We start from the raw sequence: 17,086 nt of genomic DNA on the forward strand, positions 1-17,086 counted from the left end.
GTTCAACGTATAGGCGTATTTATCATTTATAGTTTGTTCATTAAAAATCCACAACTAAAAGCAAAAAAAGATTAAGTTCAGGGCTATTTTGATGCTAGGACACAGGTATGAAAAAAGAAACAAACCAGAAAAGAAAGAATTTACAGAAGTCACAAATCTCACTGTCCAGTAACTACCTCCCTAAGTTACCCAGGAAAGATGATGCAATTATCCAGGACATGTGCAACTACAAAGTTGGGACCTCTCACACAGCTGTTGGGTGCACTAGAGGAACACGCAAAAAATGGACAACCAGATCAATTCCTTCAACCCAATTGCACTCAGAGGAGCTCAGTAACAAATATACAGGATAAATAGTACAACTCCCAACACGCAGGCCCGCAGAAATATTATCAATTGTCAAATTATGCCCTAACCAGAATTCAGCAACCAAGACAACTGGAAGACAGATCACATAGACCAGCCTGAGCCTATCATCTCTGTTGAGACAATTAGGAGGCTCTAGAAATAGTGACTGTCCCACATCTCTTTCTTTTAATTTTTCAAGGACAGTTTTACTAATCGAAATACCTCCGATACATAAGGCATTGAACTTTATGATAGCATTTAGTACATGATGGCATTATCATTGCACGTATTGTTTGAGATGTCTTCTAGATCTATGGTAATCAAAAAAAAAAAGCCAGCTAATGGAATGCCAAAGAATGTAAAATCTGGGAAACATTGTTTTACAGCAGGATTATCAAAACCCACCTAACATCATCTTAAATCTACTCCCCGCAAACATGAGCAGTTCTATTCTCCATTCAAATGACAGCTGAATCAAGCTAGCTCACAAGTTTTTCAAAACCTTATGCAAAAATGCTCCTGGTCAAACATAGGGGTTTTTCCCAGTCCTAAAAGTAGTCCCAGCATAAATATTCATACTGCAAATGAAAGAAGATATGCAAACGTCACAGTAAACTTACTGGCTCAGGGGCATACTTGCTAAATTTAAAATTACAGGATGTAATTTGGATTTGACAAAGGTAAACATGCTCAAAGACTCTCAGATTCACCAATGAAAAGAAGGCATGTTCTTTTCCTGGCTTGTGTTCAGCAAGCTGTCAGACTGAGGTCTCAAATGGCTTAAAAGTACATGACTACATACACTTGTTAAAGACTGCCTCAGAAAGCCCCCTCAAAAAGAAGAATTCAAAACTTCAAGTATACTTGTCAAAGCATTTGTAAGGGAAAAAAAAAATCCTTTATTTTATGCTCCACTCAGTAATAGTTTAGTGGATACTCATTTAAATGTGTATACAAGTAGAAGTGCATACAAGTCAAAATATTTGTGAAGATGTATCTGGACACTCAGATTCAAAAGCAGAGAGAATTAGTGTTTATACATTAATTCTACACATACACCAAGAAAATTATCTACTCAACTGGTTACTTAAAGTGAGACAAAGATAGCTCCTTTCTTTCCATTTTTTGGCCACCAGTCCCAAAATTAAAGAAGCAGGGGCCAGCAGCATTGTTTGCAACAGATGAGGAATACAAGATAACCTTGTAACACAACTGTTTTAAATTGCTTTTTGAAATGTGGAGTTACCATATCTAGGGATCAAGAAACTGAAGCCAAACAGCTAGAGAAAGAATATTTTCATAATGACTAATTCAGACAGGTATAATATCACCTTTTTTTTTTCTTTCTCAAGCTCTGTCTCCTGCAATAAGTTTCCATATCCTTAGTGTTTATATACATAGCAAGCCTGGCTCAACAGCTGAGCAAGGTGCTGTTCATTCAAAAATCCCTAGTCCTCATGGCCAAATAAAACACCTGCTCTTGTAGTTTGTGCTTTAAGAAAAAAAATTCCACACAGCAAAACTGAAAAATACTACTAATCTTGTCATGACCTGAGCTGTTTTCTACATTGCTACTAATTCCACAAAAGCTCAACTCCTAAAGCCATTAAGTTTTGTTTCTCTTTAATCAGGTCTCAACAATAACCTGGTATTCCTCACCTTCATTTCCTCCACAGCATTCTCTAGCTCTTCAGGGGACTTGTACTCAAAATCTTTCTCTAAATACTCTTCTTCAGCTTGGGTCATCCATTCTTGCATCTCTGCCAAATCCTTCTTCAGATTTATGGCTTTTTCCTGACTTTCAGACAGGCGATTTTTTTGACTAATAATCTAGAATCCAAGGTGGAGAAAAAGCAGCAGTTTTGTTACATTCATGTCCTTGTATATGTGAGAAACCACAAGTCCTTGTTAAAACACATTTTCTTACTAAAACATTGTCAGGCCTTTTTAATTAACAACAGACTTCTACAGATATATACACACAAACACACGACCCCCTTTGGCAGGTCAACAAAAGCTAGAGTTAAGGGAAGGAAGAAATTGACCTTTTTGTATCATTACACATAAACTGGTAACAATCCCTGGAAAAAAGTCCCATGGAAGAAAACCTCTTCTGATCACAGGGATCATAGAGATATTTTTACGCAGAGCACTAAGACACCCTCTTCAGACCCCACTTCTTCCCAGAACCCAGGAAATCTGGATTCTGTATCAACAGTGAGGTTCTCCAACACAAATCCTCACCAGGCATTGCAACTAAATAGATGTTTCTACAGACAGCAGAAAACTGCCATACAAAACAAACAATAAAATATCACAGACTGAAGTGGAGTCCATTTGTAGTTACTCATTTTTCAAAGCTACTTTGAAGAAGGTAGAAGTTACACAGGGCCAGAATAATATCCCAAATTTCAGGGACAACAGAATGAAAGAAGTCAGACTTCTCTCCCATCCACCCCAGAAAGAGTAGCGTGACAAAATAATTAATTTATAGTTATAAACAACTAAACCAGAAGAAGCACAGTGAACTCTTAGGCACCAAGAAGTACCTGTAATTCAAACAAAACCCTTGTTACACAGGCACCCGCCTCAACATATTTGCCCTTCTGAAGAATTCACTAGGCCACTCTGACATTGGAACAAGTAAAACATATCCATCCTTCTATTTCACTGGTTATCATACCAATGCCACACATCCAAACAGCTGTAGTAATAAGCAAGCACTAGCAACATATGGAACACTCACCTGTTTGCTCAGTTTTTCCCATTGGGTCTGGCAGTCTACTAACCTAGACTTTGCCCAAGTATTTATGCCTGCAATAGGCTGAGCTCTTAAAGCAGACTCTACTTCTTTCATCTCTTTCAGTGATGGTTCAATCTTCTCCATTTCATTAACAAATATCTGAGCACACAGAAAATAAACATTGTTCTTTAGCAAGATATTACATAAATCTATAGGATACTAATAACTTTGCAACTTTTAATTATTCCAGAGAAACCCAGCAGACATAGAAACAATCCTTCAGTGGCCCAAAACATCAAAACTATGCAACTAAAAAAAAATACAGCTTGGCATACACATTGCAAACTTCCTCACCTGCAAAATGCTAACATTGGAACAATGCAAGTTTGAAGATGATGTGCATTACATACCCTGATGTTTCTGGCATACCTCAGACACACATTCTTCTCCCAGAAACAAACATTTGAAGATACACTGTAATCATTTACTATAAGACGAAATTCTACCCATTTGTGATCATTATGTGCCACTAGCTAGGAAGGAATCTTTCTTACTTACCCTAGGAGTTTCAGAGCTTGTTATTTTTACTGCCCTTGGAAGCTTAACATAGAAAACACTTTTACTCACAGATTCAATTCCCTAATCACAATATTGGGAGAAATATATAAACATTCTCAGATGAACTAGGGCCAACTCACAGACTATTATTTATAAATACAGTGAAGACCTTTGAAAAGTAAAAAGTGTTATGGCCATACACAAAGAATCAATTAAAATATGCCCAGAAGAAATAAGACGATTTTTCTGGCAGGTCTTATGGAACATGCCATGGACAGTATTTTACTCATAGAAGCAAAATAAAGAGATGCTAGTCATTTGTTTCAAAAGATTCCTTAAAAGAGCAAAACTCACTATGCACTGGTCAAGTTGTCTCTGAAGTCCTTCAGTATCTCCTTGAACAGCCTTTTCTGTCATTAATACATCTTTCACACCATCCATCCACTTCTGAATGACTTTGGAATCAGCCTAAATCAAACATAGTAGGAGTTGATACAATGCCATGATGAAGTACATACGGCTCCTGCATTTCAACAACTTCTAGCAGTATCAGAAGAATATTCTACAAGCTACTAGCATTGCCTTGGTTTTGAATCAGACCGTCATTGTTTTTATTTCTGGTTTGAGTTGGTTTTTTTCCCCCCCTTGCAATTTCTCTGCTCTTGAATTTTTATGAAAATTAAATTTGAAACAGTTTAATCAACACTGCACTGCTCCAAGCTATGACAGAGAAACATGGGAGCAAGGAAGCAAAGATGGCTTCAAGAAACGTTACTCTTCATATGTGGGACCCGGCTGAAGGCTGGGGATAGCATTTTCCTGACCACAAAAGCCATCTACAACTGCTTCCACCACACTCGGAGATATACTGCACTCCAAGGAAAAGAGAGGGGCCTATAGGAATACATGTGGAAAGAAGAAGGGGGTAATGCTAAACTTGCTTGACAGGTAAAAGCTATGCTGGGAAAGCCAGTTGCTGTACATAGAAAGACAGGCACAGAAGGAAAATACCACAGAGGATTAGACTAGCCAGTAAAATAATATCTAGCTGTTTGAGGTCAATAGCAGCCACTATACTCACTAAAGCTATGCACAGGGGACAAGAAATAAATACACACGACCGCAGAATCATCTGACCTAACATTTGGCCTCATATCCTGGCATGAGGTGGGTGAGGGGGGAAGACAGGAGGGTTGTTATCTCCTTTCCATTCAATTGCAGATCTTCCCAATTACCCTTACAAACAAAACCACCATAAACTTTGAGCGGGAGAAAGTTTTGTCTTGTCCTGTTTCTATCGAATTATGTGATCATCATTTTTTAGCAATTTAGTTGGCCTTTTTTAATCAACATTTTTGGACTGTATGGTTGGGTTTTTAACAGATAGTATCATTTTATTCTGACATAATTGCCAGAAAGCACTGCTATTGAGAAGCTGGGCCAATGCTCATAAGCTTCATCTTCTACCGTTCATGTCACCAAGAAGAAAAGCAAAGCTTCCTTTACCTAAAAACTTTGCAAGAACAGTTTATTTCAAGATCAACACATTAATCACTGTTTCTCAAAAAAAAAAAACAAAAAAGCCTGCACTAATGAAAACCCACTAGACTAAGATCATGTTTATTTTTAGGCCAATGCTACCATTAGAGGTCAAAGTCATGACATTTTCTTCATTCCTTTTCCATTTTGGGGGAATTTCCTGCACCTGATTAGCCTGAACATTTTCAAAAAAAAAAACCAAAACCCCGAACAGACACCAGGAGGTTTAACAGTGAGCTATGGCTTAAGGTAAAAAAAAAAATACATACTTATAGAGGCTGCCATTTGACAAGGCATTTTAGCATATGCCTAATTTAGCTTGCTTATAGTGAGCTACTTACAGAAGTAGCTGAGGTGAACTAAATGGGATTACTCATAAAGTTTGGCATGCAAGTAAATAACTTGCTGAATCACAAGTCAAGAATATAGAGGCTAATTAAGTAAATAGTCCTGTACTGCACAGGTAAAAACTACCAATGGCCAAATACTTAGTGTAGGCTGTTGATGTACAAGAGCTCACAATTTTTAGACATGAACTAAAACACTGGATCAGTTTTTAAAATTACTCCAGGCAGGAACAAAGATAGATTGTGCAGAATTTTAACTTGTTGACTCCTAGAAAAAACATGCAATGTACAGCCACGCAGTAGATTTAAAAGAATTGAAGGTGATACATAATCAAAGACAGAGCAAGCCACAAGTTGTTAGAGGTATGACAGAATACAATACAAGATACAGAAATTTTCTTCTAGAAAATACAAAATGCAAAACTGATAAAATGAGACTTGTCTACTTTTCCACAACTATTACAGACAGTCTCACTGTAAACAGAGATCATGTCACTAATGAACACATCAGCTTGGGGGAGCCTCTGTCACATCACAAATCACAGAAAGGCCGCTTGAGTGCAGGACCCATAGCAGATCTGCCACTGACTTGCTCATCAGCTTAACAAGGACATTTTAAGCACCACCACCACAGCTACTAAACCATGCCTCAAAGGACCGCATCTATGTTTTTGAAAACTTCCAGGGATGGTAACTCCATCACTTAACTATTTAAAAATCCTTTCAGAAATTTTTCCTAATATCCAATCTGAACCTCCCCTAGCACAAATTGAAGACGTTTCCTCCAACTCTATTACTTGTCACTTGGGAGAAGAGATCAGCACCCACCTCGCTACAACCTCCTTTCAGGTAGTCATAGAGAGCAATAAGGTCTCCCTTCAGCCTCCTCCAGGCTAAACAATCCCAGCTCCTTGAGCTGCTCCTCATAAGACTTGCTCTCCAGACCTTTCACCAGCCTCATTGCCCCCTCTGGACACACTCCAGCAGCTCAATATCTTTCTTGAACTGAGTGACCCGAAACTGAATACAGTATTCAAGGTGCAGTCTCACCAGTGCCTGGCACAGTCACTTCCCTGGTCCTGCTGGCCACTCCATTCTTGATACAAGCCAGGGTGCCTTTAGCCTTCTTGGCCACCTGGGCACACTGCTGGTTCATGTTCAGACAGCTGTCAGCCACAACCCCAGGTCTTCATTTCCCAGTCACACTTCCCCAAGCCTGGAGCATTTTCAGTTGTTTAACAATTATTTCCATTGTTCCTTCTGCTTTAATGTCTTTACAGCTTCTGTACTTCATTTTACAGGTAATAGTTTTTAACAACTCACTCAGAACAAAATTCTGTTCTCAGATATTTACAACAGTGCACAGTTTCAATGCTTTGCTCTCCAAAGCTCTTCAAAATTCCCAGGGGCATAAAAATCCACATCTTTTATCAACTGCTTCATACACGTGGTGGTACCAACATCACTTTTGACAGCTGTGGAGAGCAGAGCATTTCACCTTTGGCTGAAAAACCCGAGCAATTGATTACTAAATAAAAGCCCGCCATGCTAATACTGCATGCATGTATCCTACTCTCAGCAAGAGAAAATTTCAGTTTTCAGGAGCTATTCTTTACTCAGCTAAAGCTATGATTTAGAAAAGTGCATATACAGACCACTCAACTGAACATGATTCAAGTTCTGCACTTACATGAAATTAAGGGAGAGAAAGTGCTGCTAAAACTGATGAGGTAAGTAGGTATTGCTCAGTGTAGCTAGACATAATCAAGGAAACTGGAAAGCTGCAATCATTTGAAGACCTGATAGAAAGTTGTTACACAAAGGACACTGAGACAGGCTTACATGAGGAGTATTTATTCTGCCATGCTAATAAATGTAATCAGAAAGAGAAGGAATGGAATAGAATGAGACATGGTGGGGTATTGCACATTTAAGTCAAAGTCAGGAGGAAAAATAATGAGGAGATGGTCACTGGAAAGTAACCACCAAGGGCTTGACTGAGCCTTAGAATTTCTTTTAGGGTCCTGTACAAGCCAGGTCACTTAGGGCAGTCAGCTCTTACTGACCAGCAGCATCAGCTCCTCCACAGCTCCACATCAAACCGGCTGCTGCATGTAGCTATGGAATGATGGGTTTGAAAAAACAAGAGTAAAAGCAGAAACTTTCAATTGTAGGTGCACAAATACACATATTCATGAATATACTTTATAGGCGGGGGGTTGTGTGCTGGAGCAGGTTTTGTCTTTATGCTTCAGGTAATACAGCCTAACAATAATATAAAAAAAACTTATGTATGAAACATTTTCCCTCTGAAAAATCTGCAATTCCTCCTTCTATTCATAGATTGGTTGGTGGTTTCCATTTACAAATTCACTAGCCTGGACCGGACTACCATACCTATGCTATTCATACACACACATCACCAGGAGAAGCTCAAGTCCTGAGACAAGAAATTAGCAAACAACACTGAGTAGGAGCAAGTGTTTTCCTCAAACCATTTTCCCCCCCTAGGGAAACAAAAAATTAATGGAAGCATGGGTATACACTCTGCTCTTGTTATTTAGTTACAATCTGTTACCCCTACTATGACTTCTTTCAGCTTTGTGGTGGTTTGGGGATGGTGGGGGAGGTTTTGGCAGTTTGGGTTGTTGTTTTAAAAAAAAATTACTTGATTTTTACTACTTCTGAATCATAATCAGCACCTGCTTGTTCAGCTTTCACTGCAACAACATGCAAGGCAATTACCTGGCCTCACTAATAAACTTCAGTTTAAACACCTGTGTATATACTTCAGTAGTCAATAAAAATCCTATCTAGCTTAAAATATAAAAATAACCCCACACTACTTAGTTTGGAAGCTGTATCCACTATCAAATAATTTTTTTCCTCCTTCAGAGGGAGGAGAAAGCAAGATCGAAAGAAATTATTGGAGAAAATTGGTAGTGTTCATGGTACCAATGTTCTGAAGAGGGTGTATGTTGCAAGTTGTTTATAAGCTCTGCAATACATACACTCAGCTAAGTGGAAAAGAATGTAAATATTCCACACTAAAATGTTCAATGCATGTGAAAACATAGATCTGTGAGGTAATACACATCTGCCTCCATCCCAAGGATAATCACTAGAAGTACCTACTTGCTCTTAAAGTGTAAAATATAGTATGAAAATGAAAATAATAGAAAACAGTCTAGTTTAACATTACTTCGGGGGGGGGGTGGGTGGGGAAAGCATGGCAATATATTTGGGCTTCTATACTGCTCTGATCAACTTAGTACTTCCAAGCTGATACTGAATGATGGTTAGTGCCTATGCAACTTTTGGGTCACAGTAACATTGCCATAGGCTAGATCATGATATATTTTGTTTTCATTGTTTTTTCCTTTCCCCAGAGAAATGTAAATAGTCTAGAGAAGAGACTTAAAGCAAACAAGAAGAAACCCATCTAACCAGAAAATAGAGTCAACCTTTGCTAAGTTACTTAGGCACTTATTTCCCCTCTTTATCAATAGATTAAGCATCTAAATACTCTCCAAATATCCTTGGTTTTAACCCCTCCATTTTTAAAGCATCAGGACTTTCCACCATGTAAAATGTCCTATAAGTCTATATAAGAGCGCTGAAAAATCTTAATTCTTTAACTCTCCTAACAGTTCGGAAGCCATTTGCTGGAACTGGAAAACTTGCTATACCTAAGCATTTTATTTCCTTTTTTGACAGGCCGTACTAATTCTTTATTACAGAAAACCCACTTGAAGGATGTTTTCTGTAGTGGGTATGGAATTTCAATTTGAGATGTCAAACTAATAAGGCATTGAACATCTGACACCAACCACAATGCAGGGTCATTGGCCCCTAGAGGGATCAAGCTTTCAACAGCACAGGTGACATACCCTTGACTTCACTGTAACTTTTGTTTTCAAAATTGAAAGAGGAATGCCAATTTTAAGCAAAAATTAATTCATTACAAGATAAAATATCCTGAGCATGTTAAAAGTCCTCTGCTACCCTGCAACAAATACACAATATATGCTTCCAGCTTCTGCCAGACAAGTGGCTCATCAACATTTCACTTCTCACCCCATAACATCTGGGCCCCTGAAGGAACACAGAGAAAGCGCTCTAACTGTGTTACATAAAAAAAAAAAATCCTTTCATTTTACCTCAAATATTCTCAACTTGGATATAACTTCCTCCAGTAATTTAACATCTTTGAAACTCTTGATCTTTAACTTGTCCCATTGTCCTTGCACACGCTTGAACTCTTGTGTGTAGACCTTCTTTATATCCAAAGAAGCATGTTTCTCCAAAGCCTTTGTTTCTTCAGCAAGTTTATCCATTCCAGGCTTCTGGGCTTCCAGTGTCTCACAAATAGTCTACAACAAAAATAAGGAAAGAAAAAAATGCATCTGCTTCCAGTGTTAGGCATACACCTGGTACACACTTATGTACAAGTGCAAACACAAAGGTTTTGTCATGCAGAGCACAGATTTAGTGCAGAGTGACATTACAGTTGCTGCTGTTATTGCAGTAGAGATGTCCAAACAATCTTTTGGTCAGCAAAACCTTCAGCTGCTCTACCAGTGCAGTAGCAGAGATTACAGAATGGGCTGCAAAGCCTGACCATGCAGCTGCTAAATACACCTGACCTGTGCTGTGCAGTACTGGCAGGCAAGTTAACAAAGCAATGGCTACACTACACTGAAATCACAATTGCAATATACGCATACGAAGACCTCAGTTTTTAATTTCTCCCACAAATACTTTTTTTCAAAAGAAAGACAAATAATAAAGCCCAGACTGTGTCCTTCTGAGTTTTGTAACGTAAAATTATTATCATGTCTACTTGTCATAAAAGCACTCAATACTTCATCTTTGAAAGCTACTCTTCCAGCTGAAATATAGGGAATATACAATCTGGATATATTCACGATGGCATTGCTGATAAGAGCTACTAGAGCAAAAATGGCTAATTTCCTGATACTAAGGGAAAACAATAGCTGAAGGCATAAGCCAAGACATGAAAAACTGCCACTTCATTAAACTGGGCATTTTAGTTACCTTGCTTAAAATTCACTGAAGAGTAATTTGCAATGAACACATGAAACCACTACTAATTTCATGAATTTAACTTCACTAGTATATACATGCATATATTTTACTGAGGAATGATTTTTTTTTATAGATGTTCTCAATTTTCCTTTGTATTTACAGAAAGGAAACAGGATAAAGTGCACCATTTTCTCTAAAAAGGCAAGTAGTGAGGTAGCAATGAAACTGGGAAGATGGTTGTATGTTTCTGCAAACAAGGGCTCTCAGCACAGGAGGCCACAGGCCTGGCTTGGGTCTATGTCTGAAGCCCTTATCAGTGCCTGGTACAGAGGAGAAGGAGGAGCTGGACAATCCCACCTCCACAAGCATCTCATCACCTACTATTTGTTTTCATCTCCCATCACAGTCTTTAAAGCTCCCACACCGGTACAGCATGTCCTTTCAGGTTAATTAGAAAAGGAGGACAAGCCTCCAAAGACAACATGCCATTGCAATTCAGCCAGTGCATGAACCAGAAAATCTTCGGCAACTTTAAACAACACAGAAGCAACATTAAAGCAGAAAAAGAAAGAAATCAAAACTTTTACTCTGCTGCTTTAAAAAAACAGCAGTAACATCCCTGTTTACTCGGCTTTTAAAAATGCCTATTTCATCACTCTCCACTGAATAGCTAAAGATACAAAGAGAGACATGGCCTCTCCTCATCCAGCAACTGGAGCTCAAGAGCTCCTCCTGCAGCCCTCTTATGACACCACACAGGGAGAAATAAATTTCCAAATTAAGCATGATTCCACAAGAGTGATGGGGAACAGCGGAAGGACCAGGGAAGTATTTGTCTATGGTTTTGCTCTTGAGACATCACCTATAGTACTCCATTCAGCTCTGGAGTCCCCAGCAGAGGAAGGACATGGATCTATTAGAGGAAGTCCAGAGGAGGTCCACAAAGATGATCAGAGGGCTGGAACACCTACCCTACAAGGACAGGCTAAGAGTTGGGGTTGTTCAGTGTAGAGAAGAGAAGGCTCCAATGAGACCTTAGAGTAGTTCTTCCAGCACTTAAAGGGGGCTGCAGAAAAGATGGGGAGGGACTTTCCAGCAGGGAGTGTAGTACTAGGATGAAGGGTAATGTTTTTAAGATGAAAGAGGGGAGATTTATAGATACCAGGAAGAAATTTGTCCAGAAAAGTCATGGATGCCCCATCCCTGGAGCTTGACTCTATAAAGTAGGGTAAAATCTATCACTGACAGGCCACCATAGAGGTTTGGGCTGGAAGGGACCTTAAAGATCATCTAGTTTCAGCCTCCCTGCCACGGGCAGTGACACCTTCCACTAGATTAGTTTGCCCTGTCTCATCCAATCTGGACTCAAACATCTCCAGGGATGGGGTATCCACAACTTCTCGGCAACCTGCAAGTACCTCACCACCCTCATAGTAAAATTCTCCCTAATATCTAATCTAAATCTCCTCTTTCTGCTTAAAACCATTACCCCTCATCCTATCACTACACTCCCTGACAGAACCTCCCTGATAAAGAGACACTCCCCAGCTTTCCTGTAAGCTCCCTTTTAAGTATTGGAAGAGTGATAGACATCTCCCCAGAGCCCTCTTCTTCTCTAGGCTGAATGACCCCAACTCTCTCAGACTGTCCTCATAGAGGAGGTACCCCAGCCCTGTGATCACAGCCCTCCTCTGGACTTGCTCTAACAGATTCATGTCCCTCCCGTGCTGAGGACTCCGGAGGTGAACAGAGTAGGTGAGGTCTCACGAGAGTAGAATCACCTTCCTTGACCTGCAGGTCGCACTTTTGACACAGCCCAGGATACAGTTGGCTTTCTGGGCTGAAAATGCACACTGCCCACTCATATTGAACTTCCCATCTACCAACACCCAAGTCAATCTCTTCAAGGCTGTTCTTAATCCACTCTCCAGCCAGTCTGTACTTGAGCTTGAGATGTCCCTGATCAAGGTGAAGAACCTTGCACTTGGCCTTGAACTTCATGAGGTTAGCATGCCCATAGAGGCAACAAAATACTGTTTTCAACTGGAAAGAATTTGTGCATCAATTACCTTTACAATTTGCAAGCACTGTTTCCCTTTGAAAGGGAATCTGGAGGCCACAGAAGTATAGTTATTCTCTCACAACAGCTGAGCAGGATGAAACAGGATGGATTTGTTAATCAACTGAACCTCAGAGGCAGTTTAAGCAGGCAGGCTCTCTGCAGCTGGGCAGGCTACATCCAGAGCTTGTAGGAGAGTATCATAAGCCGGAGATCACAGCCTCAGTGGGAGGACACAGGCAGGGACAGGGAGTCCACTTTGCTGCAGGGGACAGACATAGCCTCCCCAGGGCAGCAAGCCCAAGCAGGCTGGGCACAGCTGCAGTGCACTTCAGGCAGGGAGAGCTGAAACACAGCTCTGAAGTGAGCTAAGGGCAGGTCCCAGCTCCTGGCTTTACTCACAAGTGCAGGCAGTGGCAAAGGAGCAGACCTTGGATTGGGTCACCAGCTTGATCCAACCATGCCCCTAGGAGGCAGATGCTTTCATGGCATCGACATCCATTTTGGGGCTCCACAGCACAACAGAGACTTGGGCACAGTGGAGAGAGCCTGAACAGGCCACCAAGGTGGTCAGAAGCACTGAAGCGCTTCAGAGAACATCCCTCAGAGCCTCCTCTTCCCCAAGCTAAGCAGTCCCAGCTCTCTTGGCACAGGCAGCAAAAGAAGCTGTGAAAGTCCGCAGGCTTGGAGATACCCCCAGCCCTCACCTGGACAAATCCCTCAGCAGCCTGCAGTGACCCAGCTTTCAGCAAGCAATCCCCAGAGGGTGCTTCCACACACCACTCCTAGATCAGCTTTCCTCTGAATAACATTTTAGTCACCCCACTGAAAAGAAGACAGAAGAAAGAAAAACGACAGTAACTGAGTAAGCAACTTGCTTCACCCCAAAGGTTCAGAATTACCTTTGCCTGCTGCAGGGCCTTCTCAATCTTACTGGGATCACTCAGCCCACTAGTGAGGGACTGCTGCTTGCACTCCAGCTCACCCAGAGTGAGCTTCAGCTGCTGCAGGGTGTCCATGTAGTCCTGGCTTGGCTGGCTTTCCATCTCTGGAATCATTAAAAAGAGCAATGGAACAAAATACAGAGTGAGGAAATAGACATGAGCTCCAAATAATGAGCAATGTGAACATAATCAAAATGCTCAGAATCATTTAGAAACAAGAAATCACACAAGATACACTTGTATGTTAACCTTCCAAGAGCTAAAGAAACTCTTTTACTGATGGTAACATTTTCCTTTTCTAAGATTGTATGATATACGTGTTACGTAGAATATAATAATAAAATCTACAATTACAAGCCTCCCCAAAAAATATTTAAGAATTCAATCCCAATTTTAGAGTTTTAGGTGCTTAGGTGTATAACTAATCTCTCAGAGTGGGCGGCGTGGTAGAATCAATAGTACCTGGGATTTTGCATGTCTAAATCCCACAGTTTATGATTTTTTTAAAAAAAATTTAGACATATCTACTATTTACATGCAAACATACAAATATCTACTATATATAGAACAAAGTATAGCATGTAATAACCATATATTAACTATACACATTACATAGAGTAACTACATAAGCTAGCGTTTTTATAATACATAAACACATAAAATACATTGCAGTGTAGCAGTAGGGTTTGGCTTTTTTATTTTCATATATATATAAACATACACAAATACATAAAAGTAGCAGCTCTCAGCCTGTTGTCAGAACAGAGACACTACTCAAGAAGACTGAAAAGAATTAGTTTGGATGGAGTATCTGCCTGCAATATTTGACTGCACCTCATTTTGCTGGAGTCAGCCACACGTGGAATCTGAGGCAGTAGGCAGCACCTCACTCTGGTGTTTCAGAATGAAATTATCAGATTTAGAAGACTGCAGTGAACAGGATTTCAGCTGCCATATCCTTTCTGTGGTATGGACATTCTCTAGCCCTGGATTCCTAACCAATTTCATTACTGCCACAAGTGAAAATTAATCTACACCTTGTTTTGACTCACCAGGTAGCTTTTCAACATCTTACTGTCAGAACTGTTACACCATTTATAACTGAGGAATGAGTCAACATTCTTAGTCAAAAAAATACATAGATACACTACTGCTAAACTATAGCAAATCCTGAAGTAGAAGAAAATATTTTAAGTAATTTTTTATCAGTGGAAGGCTAAGTCACGATTCCCATTAAAAAAACGCCCTTATTGATGAGACTGAGTAGCATTCCATGGGGGGATTTTCAAAGGCTCAAAGAGCCTTCATGAAAGGAGATGGACTTCTGTCAAAGCCTGCCCAGATGACAAACACTCAAGTGACACCCATCAGTTGCTTCTCCCAGTTAAATGGCTCTGGAAGTTCCTTTACCTTACAGCAATTCAAACTGTGCTGTAAATAAACAATCGAAACCCTGAACTGACATTTTCCTTTGTTCTTTAGCAATACACAGTCTGCAGAGAAATCTACTTGAAAAACACAAATATAAATTTAACATTACAATATGTAAGGTGTTTTACCAAGTAATAACTGGTTCAAATATACTAATAATGCCTCACGTGATGTGTGCCATGAAAGAACACGTATTTTTTCACACAATGTAAAATAAAACTTTTTTAAAAGTACGTGAACTCAGAACAGTCATAAAATAATCATACCTTCTAGCAAGAATGAAAGCATACCTTGTAATTTGAGTAAGGCAGACAGATGTATTACTCACACAATTTTCTGCATGGATACAATTCAAGGATGCAGGCCTTTTGCAACACAATATACAGATAACCTAACAATTTAGTAATTGAGTGTTTTTATTACACTGAATGAAGTGTTAATATTCTTCCACTTGGGGCTGTTAGCAAAACAGTTCCTTGAAATACTCAGAAACAAAATGAAAACTAAGAAAAATCTCTTTACTGGTCTGTGCTCTTGCTATTCAGCTGTAAAATATTAACAGAGCTACATACTTTCCACAGTACATTTAAAATCCTTTAGAAGCCAGCATGACTGGCTTGAATGCTTATAATGAAATTTAACACAACAAAAACCCAAGTAGAAAGTGCCTGAAAAGCAAGCCAGATTCCAAATCACTTCAAAGATAAAATTTCCTAAAGGAATTATGTATGACTAACATGCTCAAAGCAGCTATGAAAATATAAATTTCACATGCACACTTGAATTTTACAAGGTTCTTCTAACCTTCCATTTTTCATTTCTAGTATTATTTATTTATTGAAATGCCAGAGACACACGGTTTTCCAAACTATATTGCCCACCTTAAGTATGTTTTGCTAATTCTTTAAATGTAGTTTCAGGAATGTTGCACCCTTGCATAATCACTTTTAACACTGACTGATATATGGAACTGTATATTTTGTAGTGTACACAAAGGAGGTCACATGAATATTTCATCGGGTGGATAAAATGATTCGTCAGCCTGACTCAAAGCCTCCCAGAATCAGTAGGAAAGCTATACCAGAATTCACCAAGTTTTCAACTTGTTCAAAACAAACAAAAATCAGAACAAGTATCAGGAGGAATAACACTAAGTAAAATATATATATATATATAGACACACACACACGCATATACATATTTTTACCTTTCTTCAGCTGCTGGTGACGTTCCTCTAGTTTCTGACGAGTCAACTTGAAGTGATCAAGAAAACAATTCAAGCTCTCCTGAATGAAGCGCGGAGGCATGGGCTGAGATGTGAGTGCCTTGCAAGTGGCTTTCAGGTGTTCCAGCTGTGGACTTAGGCTTGCAAGATAACTTAACTCCTGCTGGGAAAGGTTGAAAACAAAACCAAATCTGACACTTGCCCTATTAACACAAAAACTACCACAACACAGCTCCTCCACATTACTAGGGCAACATTAAAGTATTCTGGTGACAGGTGCCAAATCTTCCAGTCAAACTGGATGCCCCAGACGCCTTAGAAAATTTGAGTTACAGTACTGGCTTGGCTAAGCTCCTTTGAGATATTCTGTGCTCATAACAGCTTCCAATCAAAATTAACAAGTTTTACCAAACTTACCTGACATAAGTCTTTCAGAACTGCTGAGGGCTGGGATGCTGAAGAAACATCATTTTTAAGCCAGTCATCTTTCTCAATTACAGTCTTCTCAAGCTCACTCATTTCCTTAAAATAAGCATTTATATCTTCCTGGTACTTTATCTTTCTGGCCACTTCTTCCAGATGTTGAACCACGTCTTTCCACTCCGATAATATTTTCTCCATCACGTCTTTTATATCCATTGTAGAAAGTCCCTCTAAAAAGATTATAGAAACCATTATACTAACAGTGACACATTTTGATTAATAGGCATTTAACCCTTCCTTTCTTCAGATACAGGTGGACATTTTCATTAACATGAAAAATGGTTTTATTCCAAGCCCACTATCCATAAACCTGTTTTTATTAGTGTTTAAACTTTAATTTCCACATGAAGAATAAAATTG

At 39.5% G+C, this 17,086-nt stretch overlaps 1 protein-coding gene across 5 annotated transcripts in view; it reads right to left on the reverse strand.

Annotated features, from left to right (window-relative positions):
- UTRN (utrophin) overlaps positions 1-17,086 on the reverse strand; it is a 366,380-nt gene that overhangs the window by 251,092 nt on the left and 98,202 nt on the right. For 4 of the 5 annotated variants that reach the window (XM_069852165.1, XM_069852167.1, XM_069852166.1 and 1 more), the window contains exons 19-25: positions 16,661-16,896; positions 16,226-16,406; positions 13,546-13,691; positions 9,696-9,908; positions 4,004-4,117; positions 3,095-3,250; positions 2,008-2,178 (exon numbers count right to left, since the gene is read on the reverse strand). In XM_069852165.1, the coding sequence (XP_069708266.1) occupies positions 2,008-2,178; positions 3,095-3,250; positions 4,004-4,117; positions 9,696-9,908; positions 13,546-13,691; positions 16,226-16,406; positions 16,661-16,896 (1,217 nt within the window). The remainder of the gene's footprint in view (positions 1-2,007; positions 2,179-3,094; positions 3,251-4,003; positions 4,118-9,695; positions 9,909-13,545; positions 13,692-16,225; positions 16,407-16,660; positions 16,897-17,086) is intronic. The other variant, XM_069852164.1, reaches the window with a different exon arrangement.

Source organism: Phaenicophaeus curvirostris, chromosome 2 (assembly GCF_032191515.1).
Source record: "Phaenicophaeus curvirostris isolate KB17595 chromosome 2, BPBGC_Pcur_1.0, whole genome shotgun sequence".
NCBI lineage: Eukaryota > Metazoa > Chordata > Aves > Cuculiformes > Cuculidae > Phaenicophaeus > Phaenicophaeus curvirostris.